Source organism: Coniophora puteana (assembly GCF_000271625.1).
Source record: "Coniophora puteana RWD-64-598 SS2 unplaced genomic scaffold CONPUscaffold_4, whole genome shotgun sequence".
Classification (NCBI taxonomy): domain Eukaryota; kingdom Fungi; phylum Basidiomycota; class Agaricomycetes; order Boletales; family Coniophoraceae; genus Coniophora; species Coniophora puteana.
The window spans coordinates 1,411,145-1,439,096 of record NW_006913056.1 but is presented as its reverse complement, the minus strand read 5'-3'; the positions used below and the strand labels follow the sequence as shown (position 1 = coordinate 1,439,096).

At 50.4% G+C, this 27,952-nt stretch overlaps 8 protein-coding genes across 8 annotated transcripts; 5 read left to right on the top strand and 3 right to left on the bottom strand.

The window, feature by feature from the left end:
• Window positions 1-298: 298 nt before the first annotated feature.
• On the top strand, window positions 299-2,570 carry CONPUDRAFT_121304 (DUF747-domain-containing protein; the record flags this gene model as incomplete). The annotated part of the gene is made up of 7 exons (XM_007768701.1): window positions 299-784; window positions 835-1,113; window positions 1,179-1,329; window positions 1,380-1,702; window positions 1,760-1,921; window positions 1,974-2,194; window positions 2,249-2,570. 7 exons carry the CDS (start codon window positions 299-301, stop codon window positions 2,568-2,570), a joined length of 1,944 nt encoding a protein of 647 aa, XP_007766891.1.
• Window positions 2,571-4,746: 2,176 nt separating this feature from the next.
• On the bottom strand, window positions 4,747-5,447 carry CONPUDRAFT_121302 (fungal hydrophobin). The gene is made up of 3 exons (XM_007768700.1): window positions 5,292-5,447; window positions 5,081-5,239; window positions 4,747-5,029 (listed from the first exon to the last, which is right to left on the bottom strand). Exons 1-3 carry the CDS (start codon window positions 5,397-5,399, stop codon window positions 4,982-4,984), a joined length of 315 nt encoding a protein of 104 aa, XP_007766890.1. The 5' UTR covers window positions 5,400-5,447; the 3' UTR covers window positions 4,747-4,981.
• A 2,537-nt stretch (window positions 5,448-7,984) lies between these two features.
• On the top strand, window positions 7,985-8,929 carry CONPUDRAFT_81112 (pali-domain-containing protein). The gene is made up of 2 exons (XM_007768333.1): window positions 7,985-8,116; window positions 8,172-8,929. The coding sequence occupies exons 1-2, from the start codon at window positions 8,051-8,053 to the stop codon at window positions 8,664-8,666; spliced, it is 561 nt and encodes a 186-aa protein (XP_007766523.1). The 5' UTR covers window positions 7,985-8,050; the 3' UTR covers window positions 8,667-8,929.
• A 770-nt stretch (window positions 8,930-9,699) lies between these two features.
• On the top strand, window positions 9,700-10,789 carry CONPUDRAFT_37688 (uncharacterized protein; the record flags this gene model as incomplete). The annotated part of the gene is made up of 4 exons (XM_007768098.1): window positions 9,700-9,863; window positions 9,918-10,325; window positions 10,376-10,505; window positions 10,559-10,789. Coding segments are annotated over 4 exons (933 nt in total), but the record flags the coding sequence as incomplete, so codon positions are not given.
• A 393-nt stretch (window positions 10,790-11,182) lies between these two features.
• CONPUDRAFT_136170 (TMP-TENI-domain-containing protein) lies at window positions 11,183-13,745 on the top strand (the record flags this gene model as incomplete). Its single annotated transcript, XM_007768699.1, has 9 exons — window positions 11,183-11,248; window positions 11,319-11,342; window positions 11,396-11,455; window positions 11,517-11,874; window positions 11,924-12,201; window positions 12,251-12,583; window positions 12,645-12,726; window positions 12,782-13,019; window positions 13,075-13,745. The coding sequence occupies 9 exons, from the start codon at window positions 11,183-11,185 to the stop codon at window positions 13,220-13,222; spliced, it is 1,587 nt and encodes a 528-aa protein (XP_007766889.1). The 3' UTR covers window positions 13,223-13,745.
• Window positions 13,746-14,988: 1,243 nt separating this feature from the next.
• Window positions 14,989-17,569, bottom strand: CONPUDRAFT_152053 (uncharacterized protein; the record flags this gene model as incomplete). The annotated part of the gene is made up of 12 exons (XM_007768698.1): window positions 14,989-15,123; window positions 15,178-15,384; window positions 15,436-15,487; window positions 15,536-15,832; window positions 15,889-15,902; window positions 15,958-15,991; window positions 16,049-16,230; window positions 16,286-16,411; window positions 16,460-16,937; window positions 16,985-17,147; window positions 17,204-17,255; window positions 17,369-17,569. 12 exons carry the CDS (start codon window positions 17,567-17,569, stop codon window positions 14,989-14,991), a joined length of 1,941 nt encoding a protein of 646 aa, XP_007766888.1.
• Window positions 17,570-19,080: 1,511 nt separating this feature from the next.
• CONPUDRAFT_89004 (uncharacterized protein) lies at window positions 19,081-22,449 on the top strand (the record flags this gene model as incomplete). Its single annotated transcript, XM_007768697.1, has 7 exons — window positions 19,081-19,548; window positions 19,602-19,829; window positions 19,888-20,061; window positions 20,168-20,254; window positions 20,357-20,449; window positions 20,508-20,991; window positions 21,044-22,449. The coding sequence occupies 7 exons, from the start codon at window positions 19,081-19,083 to the stop codon at window positions 22,447-22,449; spliced, it is 2,940 nt and encodes a 979-aa protein (XP_007766887.1).
• Window positions 22,450-22,978: 529 nt separating this feature from the next.
• On the bottom strand, window positions 22,979-26,876 carry CONPUDRAFT_52578 (glycoside hydrolase family 63 protein; the record flags this gene model as incomplete). The annotated part of the gene is made up of 14 exons (XM_007768158.1): window positions 22,979-23,089; window positions 23,138-23,169; window positions 23,227-23,294; window positions 23,347-23,399; window positions 23,457-23,704; window positions 23,753-23,883; window positions 23,936-24,050; window positions 24,102-24,451; window positions 24,500-24,763; window positions 24,822-25,007; window positions 25,059-25,105; window positions 25,155-25,952; window positions 26,009-26,431; window positions 26,481-26,876. The coding sequence occupies 14 exons, from the start codon at window positions 26,874-26,876 to the stop codon at window positions 22,979-22,981; spliced, it is 3,222 nt and encodes a 1,073-aa protein (XP_007766348.1).
• Window positions 26,877-27,952: the final 1,076 nt, after the last annotated feature.

Below are 27,952 nucleotides of genomic sequence, written 5' to 3'. Positions count from 1 at the left end.
TAGGTCAGTATGATACAATAGCGAGGCGGCGGAGAGTAGTAGGTCTGGTGTTTCTTGGATGTGCATGCACTAGAGTGACTTCAAGGGGCAAGATCCCGGATTCAAAGCAATATTATTGGCTATCGGCCCGGATGATGACACCGAGCGACGCGGGGATGTTGTTTGACAGCCGTCAGCGTGTCCACTGTCCATGTCATTGCACTAGTACTTACTTTTATTGCACTTATACTTCAAGTTACTAGTACCCGTAACTGGTCCCCTTCTAGTTGAGGGTACTGCTCTGACGTCCTCCCTTCCAATGCCTACATCACCTCGCCGCAAACATCCCGACAGGCGTTTTTCAACCTCTTCTACTGGCTCAAAGTTCTCTCCGCCATCTACTTCCCTCAAACGTGGTCGACGTAGGCGCTCCTCTTCGGGTGATTTCAAACAGAACAGACCCCCAGCTCTGGAGCTTGGACTAGATCAGGGGATTCCTCACTTACAAGGAGACGCTCATGCACACGCCGAAGATTTTGATGACCCTAGTCATCACATTGGACAAGAACTTCGTGTCCGCCGTCCACTAGCTTACGCCTCTTTGCCTCCCACACCCATACTCCCCTCTCCACCAGCCTCTCCGCGGCCCACAGAACGGAGGTCTGAATCTCCTCCCCATCCACCTCTTTTCTCTCTTTGGGATTATCTGCGGGAAGAGCTTCTTGCAACTGATTTTGATTCCCACCAGGAGCTTAAGTGGGAGAGAGTTAGCAACTTTCTCAATATACCCTTTGCTATAGAAAAAGTGAGTGCTCGCATCTATCTCATGCAACTTACATACTCAGTCCGAGTTAGATCATTGGCTTTGGATTTGTGCTTTGTTTGGACTCGTTCATTTACACGTTCACTGTCCTGCCTATCCGTTTCGTCCTTGCTGCATTCCGATTCTTAGTCAACCTCGTTACCTTCTCCAAGAAGCCTTTGCCCTCTTCTCAGAAAGCCGACCTTCTGAAAGTCCTCTTGCTCGTAGCCTCCGTCACCATATCGATTCCCCTCACCGACGCAAGCAAGATATATCACTCGATCCGTGGTCAAGACACAATCAAACTGTATGTCATCTTCAATGCCCTTGAGGTCAGTCTTTTGTCGTTATTTGGATCCAGTATCCCGGATATGCTGAGTCACCGTTGTTGACATAGGTCGCAGATCGTCTATGTGCGTCCATAGGACAGGACATACTCGACTGTCTTTTCTCGCGCTCCACATTGGAGGTCCTGTCTCACAGACAACGTCCTACTGCACACACATTTAAACCATTCATATTCTTCGCCCTATCGACTTTATACGTTGGTACGTGCCTCAGTGATCCGTCATAGTTGCTGAATGACAGGACTTCACAGTCTGTCACGCTCTTGTGATGGTTTACCAACTTCTATGCTTGAATGTCGCCATTAATTCCTATGATCACGCCCTTCTTACGCTTTTGACATCGAACCAGTTTGTTGAGATCAAGGGCAGCGTCTTCAAGAAGTTTGAGAAGGATAACCTGTTTCAAATTACTTGCGCAGATATCGTAGAGCGGTTCACGCTCACGCTCATGCTCACGGTGGTCGGCTTTCGTAACCTCATCGAGTTGAGCGGTTTCGAATTTGACTTTGCCAGTGGATTTTCTCTACCGAAAAGCTGGTGGCGAGGGAACAACTTGATCTGGACTATATCATACGTGTGTGGAACCGATGACATGGCTCGGTCTTATATCGCTAATCATATTCTATGACAGCCCATAGTGACAGTCATAATGTCAGAAATGCTTGTTGACTGGCTCAAACACGCATTCATAACAAAGTTCAATCACATTCGACCTTCTGTGTACGAGCGTTACACCGATGTCCTTTGCCGGGACTTGGCGAGCGGTAGCGTAGTGGGGCGGTGGGGCCGCAAGGTGAGGTTGTGGCTGTTCTTCAAATTACCTTCTATCTAACTTCATTACGCAGCACTCTTATGTTGACCAGTCACCTCTTGTCGCTCGCCGACTAGGCTTCGCTTCTCTACCACTTGCTGTTGTCGCTATATTGATTGGCATGCAATCTCTCAACCTTGTTTTTTCTCTTCAGTTTGATTACCAGTGGAGTGTGCATGCGTTGAAGACAATGTCCACTGCTGAGGCGATACGGCTCGTCCAATGGGCAATTATGGGAATAGCTTTCTGGCTGTGGTGAGCTATACCCAGATGTTACGTGAAGTCGCCGAATTCATGCCATCATTCTAGCTTTGTGGCCCTCAAAGTCCTGCTGGGAGTCAACCTAATCTCTTATGCCACCAAGCGTCATGCCGGCGTGGAAGAGCGTGCGGCTGTGGACGCTATCAACGATTTTGGGCGTGATCCGATTGGCGAGGGTAAGGATGAACGCGAATACAATAAGCAGCTCAAGAAAATGGTGGAAAATTGGAAAGACGATGCCGCACCAGTTGGGGAAATGGGCGAAGGTCGAGGGCCAAAGTCAGACGGCAAATCGGGTGACAGCTCGTCAAAAAAGAGAGTGCCGCTTGAAGAATTGACCAGGTTCACGATGGTCAAACGTATTTGGTGATGTCCTTTATTAACCATTAAGTATCGAACGTTAGCATAGAGGTATGATATGGAACGGGCTACCGGTGAAACTGAATGTTGAAAAATCTACAACATAATAAAGTTCTGCCTACGACGGAACATAGTGGAGTAGCAAAACGTATCACAGCAGGATTGCTTAGGTCCAAAGGTCATATGGACAGTGATGATTATTGTTGATACTTTGTACGCTCCTCGAGAATGCCGGTACGTCGAGGGGTAGGTATGCAGCTGCTCGTCGTATGATTCCGCGGCATGGTCGCTTCAACAGACGTCTGCATTGGAATTGGAGCTCTTTGACGATCACTGCTCCCTTTACTCTGGCTCGAAGAACATATATGAGGCTGTGGATTTAGCGGATATACATGAACATAAGAACGACTCGGAGAGTCATCAAGCGTACTATATTGATGCTGAGAGGATCGCCGATCTGTGTTGCGGTAAACGTCAGAATGCGAGTCTCTATTTCCAATGCCAAGCCATGAACTTGAAGACGAGTATGGGGTGCCAGCGGAGGGTGTGCGTCGCCTATCTCTAGGGCGGGCTGGGATCGTCCCACCGTTGGCCCTTCCCCGATCAGATACTTGTTGGATGGGACAAGGTTCCCGGTGAGGCTGCAGAGCTGGCGTTGGGCCTTCGCTATATCCTATCACGAACCCAGGAGGTGGTACAATCCAGCCACTGACAGGAGGGATAACACCTGCAGGCCGAGGTGAATTGCTTAAGGGAGCTTGAGGGAAATTTCTGATATTGCGTTCGGTGCCCGACCTAATAAAATCGCACAGAGAAAGAGGTGAAAGCGGACGGTTTGGCATCTCGAAGGTAATGTCTCTTGGATTCTAATGCGAGGTTCAGCAAAGGATTCAAAGAATACTTGTACAAGTACTGCGATGAAAACTTGACCCTTGTAGTAAGTTCTTCGCTGCTTCAGAGATGGAAACTTAGCCTCGAGTTATGTATCAAATTGAAGGGCAGATGGCTTACTTCTTGCAAAGGGCTCGAGTCTGACGTTTGACCTGGAAACTTCCTGACAACCTGGATAGAGGGAGAGGTACTTGACGGTAATTTGGGGCAACGACATTTGCCTTTTAAGCATTATCGGCAGGTCCAAGCAGCCTATGGCACACCAACCACGATTTAGTCAAGGCGTTGAGCTTGGACCACCCGTCCATTAAGTTTGCCAGAGTCGCATTTCAGGCCAAAGCACAAAATGCTTGAGCTTGGGTCCAGTGAGTCCATAGTCATATATGCCCTGTTTGAGAAATTCAAAGCTCCATGAGCATAGACTTGAGTTGGGAGTAAGTGTCCTCGAGAGAAGCCAGACACCTTCAAGTTCAGTTTCAAGAAGGAAAATAATATTCTGCAGATACTACTCTTTTGTTCATGCTCCATTTTTGGCCCCATCGATATATTATGATTGCTAACCGTTGAGATAGTGCTCAGCTTCAGGGTGCTGCGTTATGCTAGCCACCTAGGCCAAATATTGGGAGTACTGGTTGAAATTGGCGAGTACAACATGAGAGACCTAAATGAGATTGAAGGTCAGGATCAAGTTCGGATAATGAAAGCCCGACGCTTCGAATAAAAGATAGAGACGGGTCTAGAACCAGGCTCGAGCTGCTCCGAGAGCCGGCTCTACATAACTTGCGAGACTGGACGATCCGAGGGGTGGCGTGGGCGGTGGCCACGATAACAACTACTTATTAACAAAGGTTTGAAACAAACCTGATATATCGGCATCATGCACTAGGTTGGCGCGCTCGGATAAGATCCTCTGTTAGCAAGTCAGGGCTATCAGAGTACTGGCTGGATAAGTAGGAACCTGGCCTAGAACACGATCATATACTGTAATCCTCTGTCCTATTAATGGCGAAGTGACCTCAATTGATCGGGTAGGCGAGCGTAGCCCATGCTTTCGTGGGTCCGGATCGTAGGTCAGAAGTACGCCTTGGTACATTCTGACCTGGCAAGGGGTTCATCAAGCCCTTCGACCCCCAAGCCAGATGTGAAGAGGTGAATCTTCAGCTTACATGGTGCCAAATTTGACCGGGAATGAAATAATGAAGGTACTTCGTGTAAATTCACACGATGAACCCGCTCACTGATCGAAGATCTTGCAATATGCGCTCAAATAGCAAAAACTTCAGTTATCGTCCATGAATACATTTGATTAAATATGTCCACGCCTCTGTGCCAGCGAGGCTGAGATGGGGTCTCTAACTTACGTGTAGGCTGAGTTTTGTTCATGTCAGGTGGCTTGGAGCGCATCAAGCCCATCCTGAGTGTCTCTATCAGTACTATCAACGAGTGTATTGTGTGAGTCCAGTATACTGTAGCTAAAACGCTATGCGACCGGGGTATACGTATTCAAGGGCGATCCCAAGTCAGACGCGTTTAGGCGTTGATGTTGATGGGAGAGCAGCCGAGGTTGATGAAACCGTTCTGTACAAACTTTCAGCAACCCCGATGATAGTGGTTAGTTTTTGGGCTTACGAATTGGTTGTCAGTACAGCAGACGGGGTGCTGGTTGCACTGACCACCGCCGGAGCTGAGGAGGTCAAGAGGAGAGCAGTCGACACCAATCTGGCCGGTGACGTCCTCCAACACAATGCCAACGAGGCCGAGCATGTCAGTCATGCTCTTGTCGCTAGCCTGTGTAGAAAATTGAGCTTCCAGGACGCGCATGGCATGACGCGTTTCGCACCTGCTTGACGGAGTTGCAGCAATGGGCAGAGCCGGTGTTGCACTGGCCAGAGGAGGCAGCCAGGGCGAGGACAGCAAAAGGAACGACGGCGAGAACGCGGGCAATCATCTTGACTGGAAGGGTTGGGAGGGTTTGAAAGAACGACTTTGGTAAAAGGAATGAAGTGGGCTTGGGAGAAACCAAATTTGCAGAGAGTGTTTATGTAGTCCCCCAGCCAAGAATTGACGGAGATATGTGTTATCTATACAGGGCATGCAACCGGGTGCAACCTTGACACCGTGCCCCACAATCTGTCAACGCTCATCAGCGCGTGGCTGACAGTCCAGACTCACCGTGATTAAAGCGGTCCTTTGACTTCCTTTTGGTAAGTGCTTCAAATTTATTTCCGGCTCCTGTTCACTTGGCGGATTTACTCACCGCTTTGTATTGCTTGTAGTTGCTTGTGGTCTCCTTTCGCAGACCTCATACTGCAAGTTGTGACAATTGGTGTTATATTGAGTGGTGTATACTGTAAGATGGTTCCGTGAGTAAATATTCAAAGTGACCTCCACTTGTCAACCTTTGAAAATACACAGAGCAGGGCCGAATGTCCGCAAGAGGATGACATTCATTCCTAAATGGAAGTTGGGATAACCAGGGAAGAACACAACCTAGTGGGCAACCCATAACTTTCTGGTATCGGTTTGGCGCTCTAATGGTGCTCGCGCGCGGAAGAAATCTTGGTCAAGATGCTGTTCGATGTGTTGTCTCGTAACGACGGATAGTTGTCGAACTTGCAGAATGGCGTCATGTTACACTCACATAGGAGATTAACCCAGCTTGGTGTTGATGAAGCATCGAACGAATACAGCGATACCAGCAGGTATCAAGATTTAACTCGTGCTCAAAGACGTGAAAGATGATTTGATCAAATAGTGCAAACACAAGTATTAGTATCGATTGGGCACCATTGTTGGTGACCTCCTGCCATGTCAGCACAGCTACTTTGTTCTGAGCATTGACAAAGCGTGCTCTGCAGTAAAGTTAGTCAGGCTCATATAATTCAGAGATTACGGTGTTCTTGCCTGAAAAGACGTTCATTGTCGCATTTATTCCGATTCCGGGCAAATCTTCAAGTGACAAGGCGGGGCTGGTACCTTGTGGAACGCATTTGTGAGAAGTATCTACCACAAGAAGAGGTGTCTCATACCCCGGACTGCAGGTAAGTGAGTGACATGTCCAAGATGAGATGGGCCTCACCACTTACCTCTCGTATAGGGGCACGTTGTACATGCGAGAGCCTGGCAGCCATACTGAACGACACCATGCTGAGGCAGAAGGTGAATAACGCGACGGCTCTCATGTTGAATGGGTTGCAGAAGACCGTGTATGTACGCTATGGTATGATTTTTTCTCTTCTGGCTGAGGCATTCCAGCTTAAATGCAGCATCCGGTGACCTTCAACAAGCCGCTGTCGACGCCTTCATTCTGCCAGTATTATGCCCCTGTCATAGCGTTCCTGATGACGGTGGGTGGACATCATGGTAATGGACTCCTGTGCGCAAAACAGTCCAAGAACATTTCAAATGATCGAGGAGGGGGGCCGTAAAAGGGGACGTCATCTTCGATCGGCGGTCGACTCGGTCTGACAAACCAACGCTCAGCGAAATGGCGGGACACCGTTGCAGCAGGAGGCGACGGGTACAAAGATGGATGCTGTGCGCGCAGTGAGACGACGATGGTTTTCGAGAGCCGCCATCCGACATCGTCGAGTATCAGACCAAAGACGCTGATTGTACAAGCAGATTCGTCGTCTTCCGGCGTGACAATGAGACATTTGACTGATCATAGAAAAAAATTAACCGGGATATGACGGATTGCGAGGATGGGGATCAGTCCGTTTATGATGAGGGCTATAGAGATGTATAGCCAAGAATGAAGAGCTTGTTGAACCTAAGCAGTACCCGCAGGCTCGGCAGGCTCCGTTTTTCAAGCTTAGAGGTAACCCGCTTCAACATTGGATGTTTGGTTTGCGCCAGCAGTGGCCCAGCACGCAGTAGAGAACGAGAAATTGAGGCGCCTTTTCTTGCACCTTTTAGCTTGTGAGTCAAGGCCAAACAAGAATCGGAGAAATGGAGCACTGCCTGGAGCCCGTGGCCCCGCTCAGACCCAGGTCGATCGGTAGATGAACCTGCTGTGGAGTATCGATGTCAGTTAGTATAGTCCACCTAGGCACTTGTGTCGGGCCGATATTTGTTGCCTAGCGGCCATCGGAATGAACAGGAAACTGCGCGCTCGCTGCGGTCCTGTTAGCTTTGGCTTGGTACATGCGGTACATACAGTGGGCTAACCAAGGCTGTCGCTCCTGCTGCTGGAAACGTTGGATCGCGTTCCTTCACCGCGGGCAGTAATAGGCGCAGTCAGTACGGGGTGCGGGGAGATGACTGGTGTGCAGTGGCACGACCTGGCTCCGCATGGGCTTGGTTAGGCTTAGGTAGGTACCGAGTTACCAATTTGAGGGAGCTCCGTACCTGACGGAGGCAGTTTCTTCCTCGTTCGGAAAGTACCAACGTCTATGTTACATCATCCAGCATCATCCCCCGCAGCTAAAACCGTCCGAGCCGGTGAAGAACGACGTCATGCCAGACAGCTGAGAACATAAAATGCTCCTTCATTCTTCCAATGTCCTCTTGCACCTGCAGCGGAACCCCCCCTGTTCTTTTGCCTTCGTTTTCTAACAGAAGCCTAGATCACTATCAGCACATCTAAGATTTTCCACAATGGCCGCTTCAGGTGCACTTCCAGGGCTTTTCTGCTGCTTTGCGGCCATGGTCCTCCTCATCTTTGTATGCCATTGTCACCATCCCTATCTCCATCTTCCTACTCACTCTTTCTCATCAGGTTTCCGTCTCATCCCCGAAATGGGAAAGAATATCTTTCCTTGACATAGGAAACCTCCACTTCGGTGTATTTGGTTACACCGGCTCTCAAGCACATATAGGATGGTACTTCCCCATTGACACCGCTAGTCAGGTCACCAACGACGTCAATACCGACATCCTCCACAACCTCACCTATGTTCTCATTCTCTACCCCATTGCTGCAGGTTTGTCTGGCATCGCGGTCCTCTTCGGTCTCTGCGGCGCAAGCTACCATCGCGTCGGCACAGTCTTCATGACCCTTGTTGCCGCTCTCGCCATGCTCGCCACCTTGATCGCCTGGGCTATCTCAATGGCCTTATTTGGCGTGGCCCGAAATCGGTTCCAGGATGCTGGTATCTCTGCCACGTGGGGCAACGCTAACTGGCTCGCGCTTGGAGCTCTTGTTGCCCTAGTTTTTGGATTCTGCGCCTCAGCATGTGGAATCTTTGGGCACTACAGGCGCACCAGGTTCTAAAACAGCACCCTGCGCCAGTTGGTAGGCTACAACGTGCAGAGTGGTAGCTTATCCTCGATCATTCATGTTTTATGTTTCATTTTGACGACGACCCCTTATGTACCAGAGACATTTCGATCTTTCGCACACCCCGCTGTATCTTTGGCCTCGATGTTCTCCTATTTATAATATCATTTCGTAACCTCCGAATATTGTAATTACGAGTTGAGAAACTCATGTGGACTTCCGCTATGTGGATGGCGTTTTACTATACCCTTCGTTATTACCCTACGCAGCTGCAGTACTAGTTTATATCAGTGTATCCCCCATCTGAAAACATATAACTTCCTTGTGGTTCTAGTGGTAGTAGATGCTCATGCTGAAATTAGTCTGACGTGTTCTGCCTAAGGCTACAGATCAGGAAGTAAGGGGCGCCAGATGCAAGTAAATATGGGCCAAATGAACCACAACAAGGCCACGGACAAAATATTGCAGTTTGTTCTTGATGTCTATGGTCTTATCTTGACATCCGAACTTGACCAGAAACACCGCAACATCGAAACATTCGTAGTCTCCTTTATACAGCCGTTTTACACGTGTCGCTGCGCTCTTTTGACGATGTGTAAATGGACTACTGCTTGAAACTGGCAAACGGCCATGGACCATCTCAGGCTCTAGCAGGTATCACCTTGACCTGTGGCTCACGCGCGTTCTTCACAAACTGTGCCGCACTCATTACGCGCGATGAAAACGTGCTCTCTGACCTCAGGCTCAACCGCAACAGCCTCATATCTAAAGATAGGCTGTGAGCAACCTCACCTTGAACTCGCCGCTACATGCAGGCGCGATGCATGTCTCCTTTCCAGGGTCGCGTAAAAAGGCTAAGCTCAGCCGTGTGGATCCACCACCTGCGTTATAAATGTGTCGGGTCGCTCTTATGGAGGGTCTCTTCCTCCTTACTCTCCTCACCAGCCTGGATTACTCCGTTTCTCTGGGGCGTATCTTCTGGACGATTCTACGACCAGACATACCCGGAATGGACGGAAGCGATGTCTTTCCATCACCTGTCGGCGGAGTGCCCTTCCCTTCAGACCTCGTTGTCTCTGTGCTATTCGCGCTGCTTTATGGGCTCTTAATCCCAGTACTCGCTGGACGTGTTATCAACAAACACTATCGCTCCACTCTCAGCATCAACACTGCAGTCCTGGCTATTGAGAGGTATATCATTCGCTCTTTCGTGACTGAAGACGAAATAAAGAATTGTTGTAACAGGTTGATCGTGTTTTGTCTTCGAGCAGCACAGTCTCAAAAGCCCGATCTGAGGACTTCACAGACCCTCACCACATACATTCAAGTTTCCATCGGGTTGGGATACGTGGTGATGGTGCAAGACATCGTTGCCCTTCTAAGATGTGTTTTGGTCAACTCTACCGTAGGGTCGCTCCTCCATCCTAGCTCGCCAAACCCTTCTATACAAAGCGTTTCCTCGCAGTCGCACCTTCATATGGCGGATCACTCCGTGGTTCAGGATCAGCCGCGCAGGAGGTTCTGGTATCGGCGCTTGACCGATTTTATCATGCTCCTCATCCTGGCTTCCCTCCTTGTGGGTGTCATCGGCAACTCGCGCTATCGGAGAGCGATGAGCAACCCGAACTACACCCAACAAGTGACGCAACTCCGGTAAAGAGCCTACTCCGCTTATTTTTGACATTGATACTTATTCCAAGTAGTTACGCTAGTTCAGGCATTGCCCTGGCGGCAATTATAACAACCGCCTTTGTTGTGTCGTGGGCTGCGTTCGCGTTGCCCAAAATGCAGAAGAGCCAGGTCATGATCCTCCTTGTGCTTTGCGCATGTACTGTAAGTTAGCTTCATGCTTGTTTGTAAACGTTCACCCAGGCATCAAAATCTAGGCTACTTCGGCGATATACCGCCTCGCAGTTTTGCACAACGACACAACATCTTTGACTTCTACGGCATCTGGATCGGGAAACACCGCCGCTGAGAAGACAGAATTTTATATTTTCCACATGCTGACCGACTGGACGGCAGGTGCGCTTCTCCTGCTTCCCAATATCAAGACAAGGTTTGGTACTGGAATGTGGGGAGATTGGCGATCCTCAGACGAGTCAATCCGGAAGAGGGCACGGAAGTCGACATATAGGAGTAGATCGCCTAAACCCAAACCCGCTCCTTGACCAAACTCTTCCTTTCCCCTGGATAGTTTTTCCAACAATACTACACGGACTCGTTATAGCGCCATTTACTATGTGTAGCATTACAGCTAGAGTATGTCGTACATAAATGACATGGACAAAACTCACTTATGACAATACAACAGTCACCTTATTAATTAGTGGTACGGACTCAATATAATCCTGAGATTGTGAACCATCGCTACTTTTGGTTGTGTAATTTAACTCAATGCAGCTTATGACGTGCGTGAAGTTAAGTAAATATTAACCTTCCAACAATTATGCCGACCTAGATCTGGTTTCGACATCTCTCGACATCCCTGTACCTTGACTCGATCCACAATGAGAAGGGAAATCGATTTCTCACTTTACCTGGTGACTGGACGAGAATTGCTGCCTCCCGGAAAGGTACTGGCTGATGGGCACTCAAGAAGTCTCATGCATCTCAGATATTGGCTGACACTCCCATGTTATCTAGGACTACTTTGAATCTATACAAGAGGTATGTTCTTGTTGATATACATGATCTCAAAAGTTCCTGATGCTTTTTAGTAGTCTCTGGAAGGTGGCGTCACCGTGGTCCAAGTGCGAGAGAAGACAGCCGATACCGCAGAGGTTCGTTGGACTGTCGTAATCGCACATCGCGATCTGACTCGTTTAATGATTTTTCTATCAGTTCCTCGACATAGCCTTGAAGACGAAGGAGCTGTGTCAAAAGTATGATGTACCTCTCATCATCAATGACAGGCTAGATATTGCTCTCGCTGTCAAGGCTGATGGTGTGCACCTTGGTCAAACGGATATGCCAGTATCCGTGGCACGACAGCTCCTTCCAGCAGGGACCATCATCGGTGTATCCTGCAACAACGCAGATCATGTCAAGAACGCGATATCGGAAGGTGTTGACTACGTTGGCATAGGTGCTGTTTGGGGCACGGCCACGAAGAAATTAACAAGTCCTATCATTGGAGTTCGAGGTGTGGGAGCTCTGCTTAGGGAACTGGATAACACTGGTCTTAAGGCTGTTGCGATTGGTATGGATACATTCCAGTGGCGTGGAAAGAGATGCTCACACTGGGCTAGGGGGAATCAAAGGAGCCAATGCCTTGAGAACCCTCCACGGCACGGTTTCTACCACGGGGCATGGTTTGGATGGTGTAGCGGTGGTGTCAGACATCGCTGGATCAACAAAACCTAGGGACGCTGCCAGGACTCTACGTGACACTGTTTCAGCGTTTAAGGAACAGCTGCAGAACGAGCTTCAAGCTTCGATCAATGTCAGCTATGCTAAGAAAGACGTCCTGACATCGGTCTCAAAGTTATTGAACAATGTCAAGGCATACAAGCCTCTCATCCACCAGGTAACGTTTGCGTAGATAGATATAGACCGACTAATGTGCCCCATACTAGATCACTAACAACGTCGTTACGACTCAATCTGCAAATGCTACTTTAGCTCTCGGGGCGAGTCCGATCATGGCCACAGCGCCCGAAGAGATGAAAGACCTCAGCCGAGTTCTAGGCGCTCTCCTGGTCAACTTTGGTACTATCACGAGCAAGGAAGGGATGCTGCTCGCAGGGCAGTTCGCCAACGAAGAGAAGAAGCCGCTAGTGTTTGACCCTGTCGGAGTTGGAGCGACAGACTTCCGACGCACTACAGCAGCGCAACTTCTGAACACATGGCAAGCTAGCGTTATCAAGGGCAACGCTGGCGAGTTGGCTGCACTTGCGGACTCCAAAGAGGTATGTGTATGACGCGAAGTCAAAGCGAGATGCAAGCTTTCTCACTGCGTTTTTTTTGCAGGTTCAAGCTAAGGGCGTGGATACTTCAGGTACTGGATTCTCTGATCCTGCAAGTTTCGTAAAAAGTCTGGCTCGGAAAGAAAGTACAGATCCTATGTCACTGAAGCCATGGCCTCGCGCTCATTCACTTTTCTCCAGGATGCATAATCGTTTTAACTGGTAGTACAGACTGGATCTCGGACGGCAATGTCGTGATCCGTTTGGACAATGGCCATCCCATGTTGGGGGATATAACGGGTTCTGGCTGTATGCTAGGCACTTGCATCGCTACTTTTTGCGCAGGAGCATACCTTAAGGCGGTCGAGGATGAACCGATATCGGAAAGATCGCTTTCAACGATTGTCCGGGGTGACATGCTGCTCGGTGCCGTTGGAGGGTACATATTCATTGCATTTGTACAAGCGCACGCTAACGTAGTATTACTCCCACAGGGTCCTGGCTCTCACCATCGCGTCTGAGATAGCAGCTCAACGAGTGGACGTCCGCGGAACAGGCACATTCTTCCCAGCGCTCATCGACGAATTATACCACCTCACACCTGACAAACTTACACAACTCGCAAAGATCCAAATCTTGTGATTATATTACAACAGCTCCTATTTCAGCTCAGTGCATGTCGCTGCTTAGCCTAGATATGATATATCACACAGACAACCAAGATATATCTTTAAGCGGCCACAGAGTAAATCTCCCCGTTGGGTGTGTCCAGAATCCGAGAAAATGGCATGTCCCTAGTTGGTTGAAGCCAATTCTTGTGGTCGTATTCTGCGAACGGTGGTGACTCTATCATGTGGAACGTGTACGCGTATCGAGTGTTTTGGCTGGTGTTCCGCTCTGATTTATGCAGAACGCTTCCATGGATCAGGACCAAGTCCCCTACAAAAGGCATGGTTGGAAGTTGCAAGGAGGGTCGCTCCTGAGAGCATCTCACCTGGCTCACAGACTTCGAGGATGTACTTTCCATCCGATGCCTCTTGCGATGCTACCTGCTGCGCCTTGGCACTGGTAGCGTGGGCCGCGGGCACTGGTTCGTCGGTGGGCTCAAAGCCTGTCCCACGTTCCAACCGCACGAAACGTTTCGTTATCGGGGTCGTGATATGTGATCCGGGCAGAAAGGACAGCGCCCCGTTTGTCGGTGTGCAACGTTCCAGGGGGATCCAGAACCCCAAGGCGGTAGGCGGGTTTGTGTACTGGTTTGTATACGATCAACTCGCAGCGCCCTTACAAGAAGTAAGATGAATCGTACCAGGAACGTCCTGTAAACGCAGGGGGCTGTTAAGTCATGGTAAAACGTAGCTCAAAAACACACACGAGTCGTTGTGCTCTGGGACTGTAGTTGCAAATGATCCGTCAAGGCAGGGATATCGCATGTGTGCCTTTCCGCTCACCTGCTCCGCCAATTTCGGGCTGCTTGAAGATGAGCATGGACTGCAGTGCTATAGATCATTGAGTGTGAAGCAAGTTTGAAACCTGGATCACTGGGAACGTACCGACAGGATCATGGTGGAAGCGCAAGTCCCTCGCAACAGCCCTTATCCGGGCATTCTCCAATGTGACCTTACGAAAGGCAGGGTCAAGCTCGTGAAGGGCTACTCGAGGTCGGCGCCGTGTTAGTAGGAGAATGGTCCGCTGTTTGAGTACATGTGACTGACCGTGGCCTATCTTATTAACGGACTTTGCCTTCTCTTTCACAAGCTTTCCGCTATTATCTAGTGCATCCTCTTCGAGGAAGTACCTGATTTTGTCGCCGGAATCAAGGAAATAGTCGTCACCGACTTGGTCATCGCCCGTAGAGAACTTGGTCTACGAGGAAGAAGTTCACGACGAAACCAAAGCTGGGCGCTGCCATGCCTGATTGTGACTTACCATGGGGTGATCATCGACGTTGAAATCATCCAGCAGCTCGTGAGCCCGCTTCAGCAGTGTGTCGGTCTCGTCTAGGGAGAGGAAAGAGGGTATCCGAATGTACCTGGTTTGTTAATTAGGAGATTCACCTCAGCAGGGACGTAGGCCTGTGCAGTTTACCCATCTCTGTAGAACTGAAAGATAGCGACTTGTTTGAACACTACTTCAACGAATATGACATTATAAGCTAAAGACCACATACCTGTTCGACTTGTGCTTTGGAAAGATAATGAAGGGTGTTCACTGAATGCTGCATGGCAAGGTGATGATGTCAAGGAACAGTCGGCAATCACGGTAGAGCACAGCGTCAGGGGCATAAGGATTAGCAGTCCGACTCTGAGCGCGATAAGATTACATGGGAAAGGCCCTGATCATCTCGAAAGCCTTAGTTGACAAAAGGCATGGTAGCATACATTAACATAAGCGATAGCTAAAGTAAATTAGGCGTCTGTCTGAGTAAAATCTTCGTCCCCTTCAATATTCTCCCCGCTGGCTAGCTTTGATATCAAGTGGTCAATCTTGGCCTTGTGGATACGATGGTGCTCTTGCCACCCCTTCCAAGGATGATGGGGATACTGAAAAATTTCACTCAGCCTCGATGTGACCCGCAGGATAAGTGACAAGCTTACCATCCTACCAAATGCTTGGAAGATCCTGTCTGAAGTACCGTCCGGCTTGTTATAGAAATATCTCGCGAGTAAAATGTCATCAGCTCGACTGTATCTCATTTTCTTTTCGGGAGGTTGAGGCAGGGGCTCATCTCCTTCCATCCTATTCAGCTCGTGTTTATGACGCCGCCAGAACTTCATCCAAGATGCTCGGGAGTGATGAGGCGCCTAGATGTGCCGTCATAATATGTAGGTGATTTCATTCACGAATCTCCACACCTTCGCTGCAACGTCTTTCCAAAAGGCCACCATGTCAAGGCGGCCTTGTGATCTACGTGAGAGTCAGCCAAATACCTCACCCAATGGCAACGCGGCATACCTTCGGTACTCCATGAACCGGACCAAGAAGCCTACGTCTTCATCTGTGAACGCGACACCCTTTCCGGTAGTACTACGGAAAAGAGCGCGTGGAGGTGTAGGCGAGCGATTCCGCGGTTGATGCGATTCTTGTTGAAGGCGCTGCTGAGCCGCTGCGATAGCCGCTGCACCGCTGTGAATCTGAATCTCTTCATCACCATCCTGATCGTCTTGGGAGTTACTCTGACCGCCGGTGTCCATCGAGTATCCACCGAGACGGATCTGGTGTTTATTACAATACCTCCGCCATGAGTAAAACCTGTGCATGAATGGGTGTCAAATTGGCGCTTTGGGTCTGAGCCAGACAGCGCGCACGTATGATGGGGGGCCTTGAAGGTGAGGTTATTTAAGTGTCGTATGATGTATCCGCGTAACTTAACATACCTTAACTGCAACACGTTCGCATATTTCGCGGAGACTGGCGATATTATGTCAATTAGGTGCATCCACTGACATGGTCACGGATTAGGCTCACCTTAGCACTAGACCTTGTTCTTGACAATAGTCGATATATTTTTTAAGGTACAACACATCGTCTGATGTGAAAAGATTGCCGCCATATGTACTTTTGATAACTCTTCTCGGAGGCGTAGGCGATCGAGCAGTAGGGTTGCGGCGATTTAGGACGAGTGCAGAAGGCAACGTGGTAGGCGTTCCCTGAGATGGGACAACGTTTGGACACAATTACCAGCCAGCGAAATGTTAGACGCACTGAATTCCGGGTCCGCTTCCGCCCACGAGGTTTTTCAGCCACATCGGGAGGAGATGCGGAAGGACCAGCCGGGGCTGAAGGCCCCGGTTCAGGCACATATGGAGCTGGTGGTCCATATTGCTCAAACTAGAGTACGCTTAACTTGAGTAGGAAGTGACTGAACAACTGACGCACTGGTGCTGGCTCATACGAAGAATATTGGCCGGCAGGAGTGCTCCACTCTGGCTGTTCCTCCCTGTAGCGGTAGTCGTAAGGTGCTGCGGTAGGGGCGCCAACCATATTTGGCGGTGGTGGCTGAGTGTAATCGGTTCCCCACGAGTCATCTCGATAAGGGTTGGTCGGCCGCGAAAGCATGCCCGGGGCAGGAGGTGGAGCCATATGCGTTTGTTGCGGGGCAATCACACTGGGTCCTTGCCACGGCTGAGGACCCGTAGAAGCTGACGGCATTGTGCGGGGGGCAGCTTGCAGGGGGTGACTATAGACAGGGTAGCCATAGGTATTTGATGGTTGCACGAGCTGATCAGGAGGAACAGTGGGTAGAACGGAAGGTTGTTGAATGGCCTGTGGCTGAAGGGGCGTAGACTGTGCAGATGGGCCTGTGCGCGCGACAGAGGAATCTTCTTGGGAAGGAGTAGCAGTCATTGATATGACCCTGTTGCGACATCAGCGCAAAGTACGAACTACACGGAAGTTACACACTTTTCTTGACCAGTCACTTTGCAGCCCGCATAATTGGTGTGGTAGGTTTGCAATGCTCCGGCGCGGATGCATTCATGAATCCATCGAGCATCCAGGACAATCTTGCCTTTCTTGCCAGCATACTGTCTATAGAGATTCTGACCAGACTCTTTGGATGGGTCGACTGCCAAGCCAAACCGTGAGGATGACGGGGAAACACTATCTGGACTTGTGACTCACCGAGGATGTAAGGAGTGCCGCTGTAACCAGGTGAAACAGCCCCGCTATATTTCTAAATGTGATACTTGAATCAGCTTGTGGTCGGATAAGTAGAATAAACGAGAGAGAAATTGACAAGGGGACGGGAGACGCGTCCGATCTCGAAAAGACGTGCTGATGACGTACCGTGACGAGCTCGACGAGGATGTCCCTGTCGTGGACATCCTTTTCGATGTAGACGGTGAGAGGTGTGCCCATCATCGGGTCGAGGAAGAGAGGCGAGGCGGGATCAGGATTTGTTGAGTCGTTTGTTGTGGGTCCATCTTGCTGTTGTTGGTGTTGGTGTTGGTCAGGGTGGGGGCGCCTGGAGGAACGGGCTGGTGCCATGGGTCTTGGCCGCGACTGTCTGCGAAGTGGTGGTAGGAGTCCCAGCCACGAGCACCCGCTCCCACTCACTCGGACCACCTGCCCAGCGGAGTTTGTTTTTACTCCTGCCGCTTTTGGACAACCACTAGAAAAACACACTATCCGCATATTCTTTGACATTACTATATCTTCAGGCTTCTAATTCAGGCTTACTATGGCTAGTGCTCATGATCCCACATCTTAGAAGCGTCTTTCATCTGGCAGTATCGGGCATGGCATCCAGGAGCAGGTACTGTTACAGGTTATTATTGAAACGCCTTGGCCAAACTCCTGGGCCTTCCGTTAAGCTCGATCCAAAGAGTCCCTATTTAAGGCGGACTGTATGGCTTGTGAAGCATGACACTGTACTTTACAACCAAGTCCTCCTGATCCCATCAATGGCTGAGAAGCTCTGAAAAGTTTATCGTCGTGCTGCTTCCGAGTCCTGCGACCGAGAGAAGCTTCGCAGGCTCGCGGTCGTTGCACCCACGTAGACATTCCCTCGCATTCATTTCTCACTATTCAGCGCGACAGCTCTTCTTATATCTACCGCAGAGTCGTCGTTAGCCGGGGCGTCCCTAAGCTCGTGGGGTGATAACTTTCTTTTGTCGTCACAACTTGTCGAGAGCAAGATCGGGTCCAAAAACCGCGTGCTCTTCCGGGTGTCCGTATCGAATTGCCCATCTTGGCGGGGTGGTGAGTATCATCACATATGGTGGTATGTCTGTAGTCGGGTGCAAATAACGCCTTGAGCTGGCAGCGTTCCATAACATAACCTCGGCAGGGGTACATAGATCAGTCGCCAGATGTGAGGCAACATATACCAGGGGTATTAAGGTGAAATCTGGGGAGTATTGCGTCATGCAATATTCAGTAAGCACTTGCAGGTCAGTGTGGGCCACATAACACGGGAGGCTGTCCATGGCTACGTACTGCTCGCTGTTACACTGGACCGAACGGATGCGAACGGCGGGACGTGAGAAGACAGTGGAGAATCAGTCCAAACTGAGCTTCTCATCTGATCTTTCACGTCGGGACTCTGGACCGCGGAAGCTCTTGCTGAAAATAAGCGAGAGCAATGCGAGAGATTACGCAAGAATCTGAGGCAAAAGAGCATCGTTGAGGTTAGGTGCAATGGAATAGCTGCTACATGTCTTGGCGTGGTTGTGGACAACTACAGTACTAGTGGATGCCGGTCAGCACAGGCCAGGGATGGCCGCGATGAACGGCAAGTGACAGTTTGGTATGAAAGGTGGGATGTAGGTGTGAAAGGGCAAATAATAAAGGAATTATTATCGATGTTTATGGGGAATCAACAAGGACTGGTCGGAGTTTGAAGGGGTATTATCTATCCCATGCGACAAGTGTCGCTGGTCCATTTCTCAGTCAACGCCCTCGAGTTCTCGTTGCCCTCTGGCTCTCCGACTTCCACACTCTCCCTCTCCTTCCCCTTTCCCCCAAGGGCTTGTCGTTTCGAGCTCACCGACGCCAGCATGGCGACAGTCGCAGGCCGAAAAAAGTCGATTGCATCCAACCCCGGTCTCGTCATCGACACACCGGTAGCACACAACACTCTCCTCAACAAGTCCGCTTCACAGTCCACTTCTCTTTACCAACAATGCTCTTCCCTCCGCGCAAAGCTCATGCGCATCCCCAACTTCTCTCAGTACTTCTCACTCGCCTCGCAGGCCGGTTCTGCGCGGCAGTCCACCGACCCGGTAACACAAACATGGGACGTTTTCGCTCTCGGAGTTCCCCTCTGCTTTCTCTTCAACCTCCTCCCCGAACCATACAAGAAGATTCCCATCGACACAAATGTCGCCGCTATCGATCCCTCGAACGAGCGTGCCAAGAAACATGCGATTGCACGCTTCTGCATGGCAGTCAAGGAGATCCCCAGCTGCGAGCAGTTCACCGTCACTGATCTTTGGGAAAGGCATTCAACCGATGGGCTTGTCAAGGTGCGCTGCACTGGGCTTTGTGCCTCTCATCATATGTATTGAAGCGAGTCAAGGTTGTGGGTAATGTGACAACACTAGTCGATTTACTTCCCGAAGACCTGTTTGAAGCGGTTCCTTCATCGCCATCCCTCTCAAATGCACAGGATTCTATCGACGCACTCGTCTCCACTACTCCTAGCGGTACCACCCCTGTCAATGCACAAGAGTCTGCACGGAACAACATTATCCGTGAGATGGTGGAGACGGAGCGTAAATACGTTCAGGATCTGCAGGTCATGCAGGTACGCCGCCATATGTGTGCGTGCGGGTGTTGGAAGACGGAAGCTGACATTGTTGTAGAAATACTCGACTGCTTTGTCGCAAAGCAACACGATCGACCAAGATACAATCCACCTACTTTTTCCGGGTTTGAACCAGCTACTCAACTTTCAAAGGAAGTTCCTTATCCGCCTCGAGGGAAGCGCGGAGCTACCATGGAAGGAGCAACGATGGGGACTTCACTTCTTGGAGAATGTGAGTGTTGTCTGTCTTACGGATACGCTGCATGCTCATTATGCTCGTTATGGCGCTCCCATTGTTTACCCGTTGGCTGTGCTGCACTTGTGATCTGGAACGACAGGAAGAGGAGTTCACGGTGTATGAACCTTACTGCGCCAACTACACGAATGCGGCGGAGATCATGATTGCAGAGGAGCAGAATCTGTCGGTGAGTCTCAGTCTGTCCGTTTCCCGTCGTTGCAGGTGATGTGGCAAGAGGGAGGCTGCTATAATTAGGCGTGTGTCCACTGACGACGGAAATATCCGACAGGCGCATAATTCGCTAATCAATGCGAAATCGGAGTTACCTGCCTTTTTGATCAAACCCGTCCAGCGAATCTGCAAATATCCCCTGTTACTTGATGTCAGTTTCTTTTCCGTCTGGGCCCCATAGTTACCAACAACTAACATCATATACACAGTCTCTCATCAAGGCTGCCTCGCCCAGTGACTATCCGTACTACGACGAGCTCGTCGAAGGTTCCGCAGCAGCGAAACGAATTACCGACAAGATCAACGAGGCCCAACGCCGCGCGGAGAACTCGCAGACCGTCAAGAACTTGGAAGGCCGAGTGCGCGACTGGAAAGGACACCACCTGTCCAACTTTGGCAACCTCCTCCTCGACGACATATTTACTGTCACAAAGTCCGAGGTGGATCGCGAGTATCATGTCTTCCTCTTCGAGAAGATCGTCCTCTGCTGCAAGGAGGCAGTCCCCTCCCCACCCAGTTCCAAGCGGGGTGGTAAGAATAATTCAATCTTGAAGAAACCTGCTGCTCCCGTGCCTCCCCCACCTCCGTCCGGCAACACGAGCAAGAAGAAAGACACCCCTCTACTCTTGAAAGGACGCATCTTCCTCAACAACGTCACCCAGGCTGTTCCCAGCTCCCCGCGCAATTCTACCAGTGAGCATGTTTCAAATTTGTTGCTCCATTTGCATCTAATGCAGTCCATCAGACTCAAGTGTTGGAAGCCAGTATTCACTCGCCGTCTGGTGGCGAGGTGATGACGACTTGGAGTTCTTCACTCTCCGCTGTCGCACCGACGAGCAACTTCGTCAGTGGGAGTCACAGATTAATCGCTTGATCAGCGAGTTGTCCAATCGACGAGCCTCGGACCGAAACCTCTCCCACTTCGTTTCCCACTCTACCAATGGCTCTCTCGTAAACCCATACACAAGGCCGGCTCCTGCCCCTTATCTGCACGACAGGGCATCGTCCTCGATGTCCCAGAACCAGTATACTAACACTCTCCCTTCGCATCCTGCAAGTTCTCGACGTCGGCCCAACCCTTACGGTGAGGAAGTACCTATGGCTGCCACCTACTCCGGTTCTCCGTCGCAATCGCAGTATGGCCTTTCGTTAGAAGGTTTTGAGTTCGATCTGGACGACGAGTTCGAGGACTATCCTCCCACTACCAGTAGCATGCCCACATCTGGCCGCGCCACTCCGTCAAGCGCGCGGCGTAGTCAACCACATGCTTTGGTAATGACAGAGCGCGATTCCTTTGCGGCCTACGAACGTATTCGTGCTCGGACAGAAGACACCAACGGACATGTCATGACTCAGTGGCGGATGAATGATGGTCTCATGTCACCACCCCCTCCTCCTCCACCGGCATTGTCCAGCCTACCATCTGGTCATCGGCCCTCGCTTTCACGATTGAGCTCAGCGGCCAACGGTAATGTTGGTCTCCCCGCAGATAACAGATTGCGAGTACCTCTACACTCTCAGTCTAGCTCTACCCGTCTGCGGTCCGCATATGAGGGGGAAAACAGCCGAAGTACTACTCCAGCCCCTTCCAGTGCGACTCCAACATCCGCCGGTGCTCGTATGCGAAGCGCCAGCCAACCAAACGGCTCCGTTCCGAAGACGACGCCTCCTCCTCTTCCAGACACTTCTGCTTGGGCTGACCGGTATCAACCTTCGAACCAGGAGAGGAAGAGAGGGAGTGGATCGTCGGGGACTTCGGGCTCTGTTTCGGAGGACTCGCAGCACAGCTCGTCTCCCATCACTCCTTTCGGTTCGAGTGAGTCTTCTCTCGGAGGCTCAGTGTTAAGGCCTTCGAAGTCGCAGAACTTCGACGCCATGAACGGCACTCATTCTGGCTCAACAGTGAAGGTCAAGGTTCACTTCAACGAGGACATCTTCGTCGTACAGGTGCCGCGATCCATGGAGTACCATGATCTCCTTGATCGCATTGCAAAGAAGATCCGTCTATGTGGGCCAGTTCGCGACGACTCTCCTCTCCGAGTGAAATACCGCGACGAGGACGGCGACCTCGTATCCCTTGGTTCTACGGAAGACGTTCAAATCGCGTTCGAGTCGAACCCAGGAAGTCAAGTTGTCCTATATGTGATGTGAGGCATCTCTTGCCTCGTTGCCTTCTCGTTTCCCTGTCTGTTCTCTATTGCCTATCCTATCGTCTACCTGATCATATTCGACATTCTCATGCACATTTCACCATCCGACCGGAACTATCACACACTCCTTTGCTTTCTATGTATCATGTTTATGCAAGCCTCACACTCCTTCCCGTTTTCTTATCCGTCATTCACTTCACTCTCGTCCGACTCCAATGTTTCATAGGGCCTTTGGAGCTCGGTAGGTCATACATTCCTCACCTATACATTGAGGTTTTGCCCTTTATCATCGCACCCTGGAATCCTCGTCTTTTCGCCTGGGCAGTCAATCTACTTATCTAAAACTCGGAGCATCGGTCATGTGTAATTGTTACTAGAGTACTGCATTTCCTGCTATAAGTCTCAATATACTATGTTTCATTCCAAAAAGACTGAACATTGTAGTAGAAAGTACAACGTGTATGTTTGTATATATGCAGGCCTGTCTGTTGGCTTTATGTAACAGAGTATCGAAGACAAGATGCTCATTTCTAGAGGGCGTCGGGGGATACATCACCCAAAGTGTTTAAGTCTGCGGTGCTGTATGCGCTGTACAAGGAACGGGTTTCGTCACCCCACTCGGATTGTGAGTCAATCGTTTCCTAGGGCGACGATAAGCAACAATGCGGTCTACGACAAGTGACACTTACATCAAAGTAGTGGCGGACCACACTGCGAGGGGCTGTGATACGTGTAGTAATCAGTGGCGTGTTCTTTGTTACAAATGAAACCTGCGTACTCTTCGGTGTCCTCGGGAGACGACAGCTCGCTCCAGTCTGCAGGATATGGTACGCAACGAGCCCTGACCTGATGATCACATAAGTTGCCAGCTTTGAATGAACCAAACGAGGATGCTCACCAGCCGGTTTGATGAGATGCACCCAGGCCTCGTCCGCTGTCCCCGTGGAAGAACTATCACAGGTTGCATTTCAGCTCATTGGTAACCCGGCTATGCAGCGATGGTCATACCTCGTGGAACCATACATAGTCCCGGAAATGAGGGTCCGAGTCCAGCTTGGTATCACCTCCGTTAGTAGCGCGTCGACCCTCCATGTCACGACCGAAGATGTGGATGATGCGATGTTGAATTTCTTCGGCGACCTCAAGGAGGTTCAAGTATTCACCACTGCCGGTGGGACATTCGACCTGAAGGTCCTCGCCGTAGTACTGGTAGAAACGTTGCAGACTCTCGATGAGCAAGAAGTTGACGGCAAGCCCTTGATTCTTGTCAGTAATCATTCGCGATCGCACCTTGGGCAACTCACAGATAGGACCTCTCCAGTTAGAATTGCCGCCGAACATTCCTGAAAAGGAATCACCAGGCCAGTAGCCGACTTCGTACCACTGGCCATGAACGCTCATGCCCCACGGGTGGTCCTTGTGGCGCTTGGATAATCTGAAAGTATCGTTAGATCTCGAGTTCACACACAGCAATGATAGTCACGAACGATCGAATGCCGTATTCGCTGAAGAACTCGTCTTCATCGAGCATCTTCTCCAGGATGCGCACCAGTCGATCCTTGTCTGCAAGGGCCAAAAGGCGTCGCTCACCTCTTCCACGGACTAGAAGACGATGAATATCAAAATGAGGGCAAAGAAAATATGACTCCTTACCTCTCATGTTGGCCATGTTTCTGGCGGAGACTTCGGGTCGGTTGTCGATGAACCACTCCATGCGCTTCTTAAATCCAGGCAAGCGGTTGATGACAGCGGGCTCCAGCACGAGTGTGGCATATAGAGGAATGAGGCCGACAAGACTCCGCACGGGAAGCTGAAGAGAGTTGTTTGCACCGAAATCGATGACATCGTAGTAGAGACCGTCCTCTTCGTTCCAAAGAGTCGCTTCATCATTGCCTTGATGGTAGGTCATGGCATCTGCAATGAAGATGAAGTGCTCAAAGAATTTCGAAGCAATATCCTCATAGACAGAGTTGTGCTTGGCTAGCTCAAGGGCCATATTGAGCCTGTCAAGAAATGAGGGGATATTCTGCTCTGCATTTATGATAACCCACATGTTCAGAGCGTAGAAAGCCATCCACGCTGTTCCGTCGGCTTGACGCAAGTTACCACCAGTAGGAAGAGGCTCAGAGCGATTGAAGACACCAATGTTGTCCAAACCCAAGAAGCCTCCTTCGAAGACATTCTTGCCATCCTTATCCTTTCGGTTGACCCACCAGGTAAAGTTGATCAAAAGTTTTTGGAAGACACGCTCCAAGAATTTAAGGTCCTCCTTCCCAGTTAGTTTTCTTTCAATCTTGAAAACTCGGAAGGTCGCCCTGCGTCATTGTTAGAACCCATCCACGATAATATGGTTTCCGTTTAAGGAATACACACCAAGCATGCACAGGGGGGTTAACATCGCTGAAGTTCCACTCGTAGGCAGGGATCTGTCCATCGGGTTTCATGTACCACTCCCGGGTAAAAAGATCAAGCTGCTTCTTTGCAAAGGCAGGGTCCACGACCGCCAGCGGGATGCAGTGGAACGCTGTGTCCCAGGCAGCAAAGAAAGGGTATTCCCATCTGTCACATTGTCAGCCAACGAGGCAAGCGCGGCAAACTCGAGTGGCTCACTTGTCAGGCATCGACAAGATATCCTCAGCGTGCATATGACGCCAGTCCTGAGTAAAGTGTTGGTGAATGGTGATGTAGTCGAACAAATTAACGCACTTGGTTTCTGATGTGTTTGCGATTGGAAGGGGGAGGCGGTTGAGCAGGATCGCCTTCGCTCCATTCCTTGTGAATGAACTGGTAGTATTGCTTGGTCCATAGCATGCCTCCCAGAGCTTGTCGCATGATCTGCTTGAGGTCATCGCTGATCGGACCCAGAGCTAGCGAATTGTAGAATTCGTCAGCTTCCTCCCTGCGCTCCTCGACAAGGTCATCGAAAAGGCCTTCATCTTCTAGATCAGGGTTCTTTGACGGCGAAAGGTGCGTCAGCTTGAGACGCACGACAGCGCAGCCTCCGCCGGGGACATCGCGGAAAGTGTAATGCGCTGCAGACTTTGTACCTTTCTTGCTCTCGTAAACAAAGCTATCGCCCTTGCTGCTGGACGGTCGGTGAGAAGGGATTATGTGGTCATGGAATGCATCTTTGGTGCACTTCCCCCCGTTATCACCACTGTACAGCCTTTGGAAGTTGGTATCGTTGTCGGTGAAGAGCAGCTCAGGCGCGATTCCGTCTTCCGCATCTCCTGTGAAGTTGCCATCTGGTCCAACGGGAGGCGGTGATGCGAGACAGTACATGTAAAACTTGGACATCTCAGGGTGGCGGGCGGTGATATAGTCGGTCTCGTTGCTGGTCTTGGAAGCGGTGAGCGATGGAATGGATATGTCGCCGGCGGGCCATGCCCAGGTATTTCTGAACCACAGTTGAGGGACGACATGAAGTGTGGCGGGATCGGGACCACGATTATAGCTCGTGATGCGAATCTGGATGGAATCGGGGTCGTCCTCATCCTTCGCGTACTACAACGACAATATATTGAGTGAGAAGCGCCATTTATGAACGGGAAGATGGTTACCTCCATGAAGACATCCCAGTAGCGGTCCTCGTCGAATGCATCGGTATCGAGAATCTCGAACTCGGGGACATCGCGATCACGTTGCATGTTTTCCGAAACGAGTTCTTCATAGGGATATCTGCGTTGGGGGTACTTGTAGAGGAACTTCATGTAGGAGTGGGTGGGAGTGGAATCAAGGTAATAGTAGACTTCCTTGACGTCCTCGCCATGATTTCCTTGGTGACCCGTTACGCCAAAGAGGCGCTCTTTGAGAATGGGGTCCTGCTCGTTCCATAGAGAGAGGGAGAAGCAGAGGCGTTGATGGTTATCGGATATGCCACCGAGACCGTCCTCTCCCCACCTATAGGCACGGGAACGGGCATGCTCGTGAGGAAAGTGAGACCAAGCGTCGCCATTGTCCGAGTAATCTTCACGGACTGTGGCCTACAGAGAATGAGCTCTCATCGAGAAAGAAAAGGTCAAGGTGGTTTACCCATTGGCGATCACTGAGGTAGGGACCCCATCGTTTCCAGTGGCGCTTCCTGTTCTCATCCTGTTCAAGACGATACTTTTCTGCGCCCTGATATGCTTCTGGTTGGAGTTCCTTTAGCCTTGCACGATATGGTTTCTGTTGGGCACTGGCACCGCTGGGAGATACGGTAGGGGGCTTTTGAGTATTTGTCTTTGGCTGGACTGAGGTAGAGTTGGGTTGAGAAGGCTTGGGGATCTGGATAGTGAGGCCAGCAGAATCAGAAGGGCGAGTGTCTAGTGAAGGGGGAGGTGAAGGGCCGGTCTTTTTGACGTTCTGGGGAGTGCTAGGACCGGCACCTGCAGCCTTGAAAATTCTCTCTTGGAGGGATTTGACACCCTTGGGACCATTTGAGGCCATGTGTGGAAGGGGGAGAGGCAGAGGCTGGGAGAGGAAGGAGTAGAGAAATTGTCCTTTATCGTGAACTCATATGAACTTCTGACGTCAATTGCACCTTTGCCGACTTATCAGCAGCCGCATCAAGACCTGACACATCCGTTCAACTCCCGACAAAAAGTGTAGTAAGAATATTTGTATACAGCCACGTTCCTCAGCTGCAGTCGGGGATGTGGTGAGTCGAGACTCGGCGGGAAACGAGGCCCAGGCCCAAAATAGGCACTCCCTCGTCGCGTCGTCGTAGTCGTGACGCGTGCCAGTGGGGGGTTGCGCGTCGGGTGTCGTTCATCCTCTATCCCACCCCACCATCCTTTCTTTCTTCCGCACCTGTCGCGATCTCAATCAACCAAGTCGACTGTTCCTCATACCGGATCTCTCCCAGTACGAATGACCCCTTTCACCCAAATTAAAACTCCCAAACATGATGCATGATTATATGCATAAGTGGCGTCGCGCGCGGTTCTGGTCTCGCAATCGCGGCTTGCACCTCAAACTCTGTTGTGCAATAGTCATCGAACTCAATCCATCTTGCGGGCTTTTTAAACACCAACTGTACATTTATACCTTTCAGGCTCAAGGATGAGTAGAGGATCCAGAGTGGGGACCCACCCAGTTATCCACATCTTTATGTAACTCAAATTAATCGCCTACGCAGTCCGAGCTCTTGCAGCGTTCCCCTTTTCAATCTATTTGATTCTGTCATATTTTCAGACTGAAGCAGACCACGGTTGCCATAGACCTTACGCCCAGCATGCTGATACTTTGCAGAAGGGCACATTGCACGGCTCCCATGGCAAGAGGGTTGAATGATTAGGAATCTATTCACGGATGGATCTAACCAAGCGTTTACCAGTCCTGCAGCGCAGTCAGGCCTTCTGATGAATCTAATCAACCCGTTTTCGCAAACTTGAGCTAGTCTGGGCTTCATCTCAAGGTGCACTGTTGCAATGGAACTGAAACCAAGGCCAGATTGTGTTCATCCCATTCCCGGCCATCAACATGAGGCTACAAACCATCGCAGTGCCGATTAAAAACATCTC

Coding starts and splice junctions, on each gene's coding strand:
- CONPUDRAFT_121302 (XM_007768700.1), bottom strand. CDS start 5,399: ATGATTGCCCGCGTTCTCGCCGTCGTTCCTTTTGCTGTCCTCGCCCTG. Junction 5,240..5,291: donor GCTGCAACTCCGTCAAGCAG/GTGCGAAACGCG, acceptor TTTTCTACACAG/GCTAGCGACAAGAGCATGAC. Junction 5,030..5,080: donor GCTGTACTGACAACCAATTC/GTAAGCCCAAAA, acceptor AAGTTTGTACAG/AACGGTTTCATCAACCTCGG.
- CONPUDRAFT_81112 (XM_007768333.1), top strand. CDS start 8,051: ATGGCCGCTTCAGGTGCACTTCCAGGGCTTTTCTGCTGCTTTGCGGCC. Junction 8,117..8,171: donor CCATGGTCCTCCTCATCTTT/GTATGCCATTGT, acceptor CTTTCTCATCAG/GTTTCCGTCTCATCCCCGAA.